Source organism: Pogona vitticeps, chromosome 4 (assembly GCF_051106095.1).
Source record: "Pogona vitticeps strain Pit_001003342236 chromosome 4, PviZW2.1, whole genome shotgun sequence".
Taxonomy (NCBI): Eukaryota; Metazoa; Chordata; class Lepidosauria; order Squamata; family Agamidae; genus Pogona; species Pogona vitticeps.
Genome location: NC_135786.1, coordinates 74,414,744 through 74,424,594, shown reverse-complemented (window position 1 = coordinate 74,424,594; position 9,851 = coordinate 74,414,744). Strand labels below are relative to the sequence as shown.

The following is a 9,851-nucleotide window of genomic DNA, read 5'->3' as shown; positions in this document are numbered from 1 at the left end:
AAAAATCCTGCCTTAATTGACAGGGATTCCTTGCTGGCTATGCCCACTAAGTGACAGTGACCTGTCCATAGCATGATAGATGGGACAGTGAGATGGTAGCTCATTCCTGTCTCCAGACCCTGACCATCTATCTTTCAGCCCCAGGAGACAGGATTTTACTTGTATCATGCAGGGGAAAAGTGTGGATGAACTCATGGTTCAAAGAGCTGTGGCACACTGGTGCTGGATACCATCTAGAGGTCATAATGTTGTAGGCAAGTTCTGTGGACCTGACAATCTTACTCTATTTTGAAAAGTCAGATAAAAGAAGCCAAGACATTCCACTGAAAACGTGTATGAGGTGCCTTGAAACAACACTGTGTATTGCCATAATCTGTCAACCATCATATCCTAAGCACTGAGTGCTTCACAACAGCACCCAGTGCTTAGGATATGCTTGTTCCATTCCCATAAATATATGAAGATATTTGCACAAATATTGAAGACAAAAGAACATCAGAACTGGGTAGCATTAGCAATTTTTTATTTTCCTTTTTTTGTTGCATAGGAAATGCTGTACTTGCTTCCAGTAATCGTATTGTAATGTGAGAGGGTGGTAGCACTAATGGTTGAATACAAGTGTTAAACTAATCCACACCAGCTCAAAAAACCTGCAGAGATTTAGTTGAATAAGAATGGATGCCCACAGTGATTCTCAACCAATTGCAAATTTTCACAGAACACAGTAAAACTAAAATGGTAACTAAGAGAGTCAATACAAGGATACTAGAGGCACAAGAGACCCGATTCATAAAAAAAGGAGGACACATGGGTATTAACACAGGTTCAGTGCTTTGTTTGTTTGCAGCAGATCAGTAGATTTTTGAAGTACTTCTCCACTGGAAGTGGTTTGTGATTACACCAAATTGGGGAAAAAAAACCCAGCTCTCTTAGAGTTCAGAAATGTCTAATTGTGCAAAGAAGCCAACAGCAGTGGGTATTCCCACTAACACATTTTGCAAGTCTGCAAGACTGCAGTTTTCCTGCTTTTGAACAGTAGCAACCATAGTGAAGGTCTGGGTGAGACTGCTCAGCCACATTGCTCTGTTCAGGATTTACGGTCTCCAAGACCACACTGAAAAGGAACATCTTCTGTATATCACATTGCCAATAGTGTTTCCCCCAGCTTTTTCAGGTATGCTGTTTCCCTCATACAGATCATGATAGCTAAAGTTCTTTCTTTTCTCTTTGGAAAAGGAACAAGTTCACTGACTTGAGATTTGGCTGTCCCAGGAACTATGAACTATCAATTGAAATCATGAACTTCAAAGGGTTTCAATCAGACTATTTTGCCCTAGACTAGGCTATCGAGGGAAGCCTCCCTGCCCTCAGATGCGCAAAATCAAGCATGAAATGCTCTGGACAAGAGAATGCCACTTTGTTCAGCAGGGCTGTAAACATCTCTTTTCTATGCAAATTGCACCACAAGGATGGCCTTGGCAAATAATGACTATGAAACATTCTCTTCTTAGTGTCATACGATGCACAGCACTATGATGTATGTATAATCATATGTAGTGCTCTGCTGAATATGAACTCAGGTCCAATGATTATAACAACATGCTGAAGTTACACTTCTCTTTGAAAGAGGAAAAAAAGTTCTAGGTTTTGGATAAAACACACACACACACACCAAAAACCTATGTTAATGCCTAGTGACCATCCATGAATCGGGCCAAAATTTATACAGGGTTTTCAAGGAAAAAAAAGAAGAAACAAAATAAAATGCAATAGTTCATGAAACTAAACAGCCACATGAGGTTGGATTTTTAAAGGTTCTTAAAGTTTGTTTTAGTAAGAGGAGGTCTGATGTGAAGAAGGGCCAAGCATGGGTACCTGGTGTAAACACTGTCCATTAAGAAACCATTTTCGGTATCAGTGCCACATTTGAGAATTGTCCCTTACATTGAAAAACGACGTCTTGCTGTTCTTCTGAGATAAGCTCTTTGAGTTCTTATGGATGCTTTGAGCAAAAAAGAAAATACCACCAGACAGGGATTTTTGATTTCAAACCCCATGCCTGCCCTCAGGAATAAGGAATGCTCCCCCAACAAATAATACTGAATTTTAAGTTAAATGTATATTTCCAAAATACTGAAAACACCCAAAATCAAGGAAAAAAACAACAACAGAAATTGTGTTCTCAGTGAAATATCTTTAAACCTATCTGACAAGAACCAAGTCAGAAAAAAAAGACTAACATAACTTTGAGTAATATTCATACAGCTCACTAAGCATTATGGAATAGCATGCATTAATATTGTACGGTTATTTTACATCACCTATATCAGAAGGTTCTGACAGACAGCGAAGGCTACTGGTGTAGAAAAATCTTACTTCAGAAGAGCAATATAATACAGATTTCACAGGCACTACATTTTTAATATATCAGGTATTATGCTGGTTTTCTTAATATTTCTTTCTGTCCTAAAGCTGGCATTTATAATAATGACCAAAAAGGCAAGGATTGAAGTAAACGGAAACTAGATACCAAAGTTGATATATTTCTTCTTTTCAGATTTATATTAGTGCATAGTTCTCATGCAGATAAACACTGCTATGCATTTACATTGTTGGAAAGCAGAGTGAATTGAGCCCAAGTTGTCACATTTTTGTAAATCATTTTGCCAGCCTATAATAGCACCATGTAATGGATTTGCATTAAACATTAAATTGATTTCAGAATTGGTGACACAGTATTCACTACAGTTAAGTGCTATGGAATAGCTTCAATGTTACCTGCTATATATCAAAGCAATTTTCATCCCACTACTTTTTTTATTGGAAAAAATAAAAGGAAAATGTACTCCATACTAATTAGACTATTGCACAGCCTTGGACTTGATGATGACAGAGCCAGGTTTTTACTGTCAAACAGTAATACATGCATTGACTTCATGACAAAATTGGCTTTGTAAGCTTGATTTAATGGAAACCTTGCCTGGTAGGCAGAGTTCACTTCATGAGACCTCCCCCAATAGACCTCATGAAATATGAGTTTCTTTTAGGTGCTCTCCTTTTATTTCCATGAAAGTTGTGGTTTGCAATGTTTGTTCTATGGAGGTGTTCTACAGAAGTAAAATAGAAATTAAAAGAAGGAAAAAGGAACAGAAAAAGAGAGAAAGATATTTCCAGAGACACAATGCATATTATGTGACATTCTTTAAAAAATACACAAGGGGAAAAACTGTTTAGTGTTATGTATCTGGCTTTTTTATCTTTTGTTTGTATTTATGTGTATGCATGTTAACACTGTTACTACAAAGCTGCAAAATATATAGAACAGAAAAGAAACAGTGGAAGAAAACTAGGTAGAGGGATGTTGCATATTCCCGTGGGCTGACTGAATGCTGTGGAGCTTAAAAATTTTTTTTCTATTCCTTTACTCTTCAACTTTAAAGAGAAACGGGGAGAGATCACAATACAGACAAGGTATACTCATGGCTGACATTGGCCTATCATTTTAAAAAATATATATAAAATAAGCGAATAAATACAGTATTGCAGGGGTGTGCAGAATGACAACAAGCAGGAGTCCTATTTTGAAAAGGGATCAAGAGAGTTAAAATTAAAAAAAAAAATGCCGGTAGAGTCATTTCAACTGGAGTATTGATACCTCTGCTATGTGCGAGGAGAAGGAAGGGAGCAGAAGTTGGTGTTGTGCGTCTGGCAGTTTTCGAAGAAAGAATCAAGAAGAAAACTTGTTTGCTCAAAGAACAGATTTTTTTCAAATGGGCAGCGGATGTGTGAACTGGATTCTGATGTGTGACCCAAGAATATTTCTCTATTGTAGACTGCACACCCCTTGCACTTGTCTCCCCTCAGATCTCCAACTCTCTGTTCTACTTCGAGGAATAAAACTTGGTTTGTTCTCCACACCTGAACAGATCTGATCTGCTATGTTTCTGCATGACAATAAGATGAACCAAACTTTAATTTAGTGTCTTTAATACTTTACATCCCCTGTTGGTAAACACCCTTGACCGCCTACCTAACATTTAAAGCCTTTAAAACAATTTGTTTTATGAGATTCTGATCAGAATTCCCTAACTTTACCATCTTCAAACTTAATATGATAAAACACCTTCAAAAATACAGCATATCTGTAATGTCCATTTACAATGGTTCTTCAGTAGCCTATACTTCTCAAGCATAGGAATATGCTATACTATTGAGAGAAGAAAAAAAAATAACTGTATTTAAATACATACAAAAAGGAAACAGGAAAGTTTTAAACTTAAATCCAGTTCCCAAAGGGAAAAAAAAAGCAATTCTATGAATGCTGCCTTTTTGACGAACAATCAGAAATTCCACTAAGCTAATTTGACAGAAATTTTTCCTCATTTAAACAACATTACAAAAGTCCTGCATTATAAAATAGGGTAGAATAAATCAGTATAATCAATAAAACTATACAACATACAAATTACATCGCTTCTGAGTGGGCAGCTTTGATTCTCTCTTTTTGCGGCCATGACTACAACATGCTCACTAAAAACAACTATCCGCCCAAACTATTGCTTAGTTTGCTTTGTTTTATTTTTTTAAAAAAGGGTGCAATTTTGTTGTATATACAACCAATTTACTTGTAATACCTTGGCTTATAGCAAGGTTCTGACAAAATGTTTGTCTAGGCTTTTTTTCCCTTCACTGTGAAGCACTGAAAGCTGCTAATTTTTTTATTTTTTATTTTTTAGTGCACATATGTCTTAATAAGGTAATGCCCTGCTAAGTGCTATAGGGAAGGCAAAAGATGCTGGCTAGTGGATGTGATACCATAATACTAACAATCACACAATACAACAGAGCAAATGACTACTCAACCACTTATTTGACATATATGAAAATCCAAAACATTTTTTTTTCTTAAATAGAGAATAACCAGTAAACAATTTTCAGAACTTGGAAGTTTAAAAACGTGCATATAAAAATGGGCATTATATACTTTTTATTGAATGTGGTTTGATTGCAATCTGCTAATAAAAATGGGTGTGGGATCTGAAGAAAAAGGGAGTTTTTTTTTTTAAGGCTTGCTTGTGAAAGGAACAGTTGTAAAACAAAAATTGCTTGAAGCAGGGTTCAGCTTAGTGCTTCACAGTTTGACTGCTTCTCTAAGAGGAGCCCTTCCTGCATGTGCATTCAAAAATCACAACAACAACAACAACAACAAAGAAAAAGTACGAAGACAAACACCTAAAACACACTGCATCAAGTGCAGCACCGACTTTGGTCAAATAAAAAAAAAAGTCAAAGAAAAATCAAGAATTGCTAAGCTTTTCTTCTTTCTATATGATATAAGCAGGTATTGCATATTTTCATATATCTGGGAAAAATTTAAAACAAAACAAAAGGAAGACTCCAAATAAAATGTAAAATGCAGCAACATCAAAAATACTGATAATCTAGCATCTACAGATCTTAGAATAGCACTGCCACTGACCTTACAGGACAAGAAAACACTACCCTATCTGTGGAACGACTAACATTCTACTGAATTCTAAGATGCTGAAACTGACAATGGCTGACATAAAAGTCACATTTACAAAAAAAGTGTCTCCAAATGCTTGACTAGGGGGGAAAAAAACCCTTTCAATATAGGAACATGTGCAACAATTCCACAAATAATCGCTATCCAGGGCAAGGCACATTGATATGGAATTTTTTTTTTGTTTCGTGCAAATCAAGAAAACAAAACAAAAAAAATTGGTTTTAGGGAAAAGATGAGGAGCAAAGTGTCTTCCCAAGAAATTCAGTTTACTTGATTGTATAGGACAGTAGTAGAAACCCTTCTGAAGGGCTGAACAAACATAGTTTAAAGGCAAGTGCCTGGATTAGGGATTACAATATTGTGTCTTAATGCACTCTACTTTACCCTACATTAACTATATAAAAATTAGTTACTAACACTAGAACATGCAGAGACTTTCTCTGATTAGCTAGACTTGCCAACCAGAACGTATATATATGTATAATATAGGAAACCTTCTTAAAGTTGCATGGGAAGCAAAGGGGTGCTCCGCTGTCTGATCGGAAAAAAAAATCACTTGCATTATTTTGCTGTTTTTTTTCCTTTTTTTTCTTTTCTTCCTTTCTTTTTTTTTTTCCTTTTGTACATAAGATACAGGACATTTGGGGTCCAAACTTTTTGTTTTGCACAAACGTCCTTGCTTTGAACTGGCAAAAGATGCAGAATCAGCCTTTTGCTTCTGAATTGTCTTTACAGTCCAGAAAAAAAAGAAAAAAGCCAGTTCAGGGACACAAAAGTGTTTTACTTTCTGGACATTTCTCTCTTATTATCTTGACAGCCACAATCCAATCCAGAGCGAGACACGCTTAAAGCCATTTGCTCCAATGGACTTCAGAGCACACCCTACTTCCACACTGGGTTGTGGCCACGATATTTTTGCAAAGTGATATACCCTATATTGCCGGAAACAGACGATTTGTCAGAATTGGCATAATCTATTATAGTGACTTTTAGTTTATAAAATTAACAGATATTATCATTTAATTTTAATTATGTGCTTTGATAACAGAAAATGATTAATTAGCATTAATGTAGATAACATATTGTGGTAAAAGCACCATTAAATTTTGTAGGTTTTTTTTAATTTCCTTCAGTTTTTCAAGGGATACAAGTTTAACAATAAAAAACATAAAAAGCAAAAATAGCTCCCCCTTTTTTTTCTTGCAAGGCTGTTTTTTACCCCAATAATTTAGAGTCCTGGGGTGGTAGGACTTGGAAAACAAAAATAGAATTTTCAACAATCTCTATCTTACAAAGATATTTAGCTATCCAATGAAATTGCACTTTTCTCAATTCAAAATTCGATTGTTTTGATTGATTCCTGTCAGTTTCTATCAAAACAGACCAACTTCCCCATTTCCATGTGAATTTTATGTCATTGTTGAAAATCATCAAAAATGCTTCATGTAAGTGCAGCATTTAAAACCCTTTTTTTTTCTTTTTATGTGAACAGCAGTAGGTTGATATTTCATATTTAGGTATAACTTGAATGAAAATCAACCTCTTGATTATGGTCTTATTATTAATGTCCAATATCTAACTGCTGACTGTAAAATGAAAAAAAAAACCTGATATGTTTCAGAAAAACATGCCCCAGGTCTGTCCTGTAAATTTCATATTGCAGATTCAGCTACTATAAAAGTTATCATTTATGTGTGTTCCTCATGATCTCTCAAGAAGTCTCACACCTGTACGGGAAAAAAAATCAGTGAAAATACTGTAAAACAGTTAGGCGCCATATGGAAAGTGTTATAATAGTTAAGTCAGTAAGCAGCCAGCAGGCTAGCTCTACTACCCAGTGTCCCTAATGCTTACACTACCAATTGAAACACTTCAAAGAGTATGAAGCCCAAACTTTTCCAGCACCATATGAGAAATTACATCGGTCACTAAGGTGTTCTTTAAAAAAAACAATCCCCTCCCTCCCAACATTGTTATGGCTATTGTTGATCAACCATAACTTCTGCCGTTTCTGAATGTAAGCAGTTGTTTGCTGTCAATTTCTGTTCGTCTTCCCTTCCACAGATGCGAAGTAACTGCACTGTACTGCTGCTGCTGCTGCTTCCATGTTACAGAGTTGGGAAGGGGTCAGGTGGTCGGTCTGGTGGGTGGTGGGAAGCTGTGACTTTTATCCCAGGTACCAAGACTGCAAAAAAGGAAATAAGGAGGAAAAGGCAAGAATGTTATCAAATGTGATGACTCCAGCAGATATGTTCATACACGTATGGAAACTAAATATCTGTAAAATCAACTTATTTTTAAACTAAGAACGTATAGCCTGTGTTCTGTCCAATGAGCTCATGGGACCAAAAGAGCTTTCCTTCTTCCCATTTCTTCCTCACAACAACTCTGTGAGGTAGGGGAGTCTGGAAGGAAGAGACTAATTGGCTTAAGATCACCCGGTAGGTTCACAGTTCATGGGGATTACAAACTGGATTTCCCGTTTTTCAGCCCAGCAGTATAACCACACTGCTTCTGAGTTTAAATGTGTGATCTCTGAATCATTCCTTCATTGTTTGTGGTGTCAATGTGTCAGACCAGTTAAGTCATTTGCCATCATGCCTCTCACCTCCAGTGTTTCACTGTAAAGATGACTGGAAACTGAACAGGAAATGTAGAAATCATTATGCAGATATTACAAAGAGAATATGATTTTCTGTACGGGCACATAACTGCTCATAAATCCAGCACTGTCCATGAATTGTCCCTTAAGTAACAACCCTATACAAAAGTCAAAAAGAAGTGTAGACTATTGAGAAGAGATGATAGATGAGCAGTACAAGAAGCTTAGTGGTATTTCAATCACTTTTTTTAAAAGTTCAAAGTCCATGTGGCAAATATTGAAAGACGCACATTCCTGAAAATTATTAAGAAAATCTCAGATTAAAAGATGTTAGGACTGTGGCTAAACAGAGTTTATTTATAACATTCCTCACAAAAAGCAACACGTGCATATGTAGCCAAATATCACTGGGGTTTCTTGGGAGCTTTACCAAGACTAGGAAAAGGATGCACATTTTTCTTTCGATTCTCCCTCGCTTCAGGATATATTTCCCAGAAAGATTTACATAACTTCCCTGCTTTCTTAAACTTACAATAAGCCCAGATTGCTATAAAATGGCGAAAGGCTAAGATTTGGGTCAAGTGTTCAAGCTGACACATCAAAGCTGCCTAAACTACCCTGTGTGTGGTGGATCTTCTGTACTGTGGTTTTTAATTCTGGTATAGTTATCTCCATCACCTTAAAAGATTCCACATTGCTGGTGTTTTTCACTTGTTATCCTCTATGCTTTGAAAGAGACTGTGAAGGTGGGGGCTGCCTATGATGCCTGTAGTGTGCAATAATAGGGATGCGGCCTGTTTCTCTAAGGTTTTTTAAAAACTTTTTAAAAAATGAACCCCACTGTCTGCTGCCACCAAGAATATAATAGTCACGAGGCAATTGCCATAGAAAAAGTACTGCTTCGTCTCTCCCCCTCCACCCCATCGTGTCTTCAATAAAGCTATGTTTAGATTTCACCTTCGTCTTCAACAAAGGGTATAAGCTTTCTTCTAAAGTAAAAAAACCAGTCATACTATTCCACAAAATATAAGACAATGCACAGGGTTGTATATCAGGAGTTACCGGGAAAAGGAAAATTATTTTACTGTCAATAGTTTCACATTCAGAGAACGGAGAAGTTATCCATTTTTTTTTAAAAAAGAGTACAATTCACAGAATCTGTCAGCCAGCATGGGTCCAGCAGGGAATTCTGGAAGCTGTATTTCAAATAAGTAACTTTTCTAAGCTCCCTTCAGAATCAGTTCTGCATCAAAATGTGTGCCTGGCAATTTCTCACTTTGAATCCTGACAGTGAAAACTGCCTAGACCAGGTTTTGCTGCTTTTTACTGAATAAGTGATGTTAGATACCATTGAAAAAGGCAGACTTCAGCCATCCTTCCACTATCTTTCAAAGTCTTTCCACGTGAAAGCCATCAACATTCATACTGGAAACACATTTTCATTTTATTTACCTACGTATTTTTTCATTAGTCTTTGGACCAAACGTGATTCTATAAGTACAATGCTCCAAGTATGGTTCTCTAATGCAGTGGTTCTTAACCTTTTTGAAAGAAACGCCCCATTGAGCCATTGAGGAAGTTATTATTGTCCCCTCCCCACAGCGATGATATCTTATTTATTTATCCATAACAAATTACCTTTAAAAACAACTTTCCAAGTACAGTACCCAACAGAACAATAAACAACTCAACTGCTGAACACCTCAATGAGAGATGGCGCTC

The 9,851-nt window shown here is 36.5% G+C and overlaps 1 protein-coding gene across 13 annotated transcripts in view; it reads right to left on the bottom strand.

Moving 5' to 3' along the window:
- Positions 1 to 502: 502 nt before the first annotated feature.
- Positions 503 to 9,851, bottom strand: part of NFIA (nuclear factor I A) — a 558,292-nt gene continuing 548,943 nt past the window's right edge. For all 13 annotated transcript variants that reach the window (XM_020789879.3, XM_020789880.3, XM_020789883.3 and 10 more), the window contains one exon: positions 503 to 7,712. In XM_020789879.3, the coding sequence (XP_020645538.1) occupies positions 7,695 to 7,712 (18 nt within the window). In that variant the 3' untranslated portion in view covers positions 503 to 7,694. The remainder of the gene's footprint in view (positions 7,713 to 9,851) is intronic.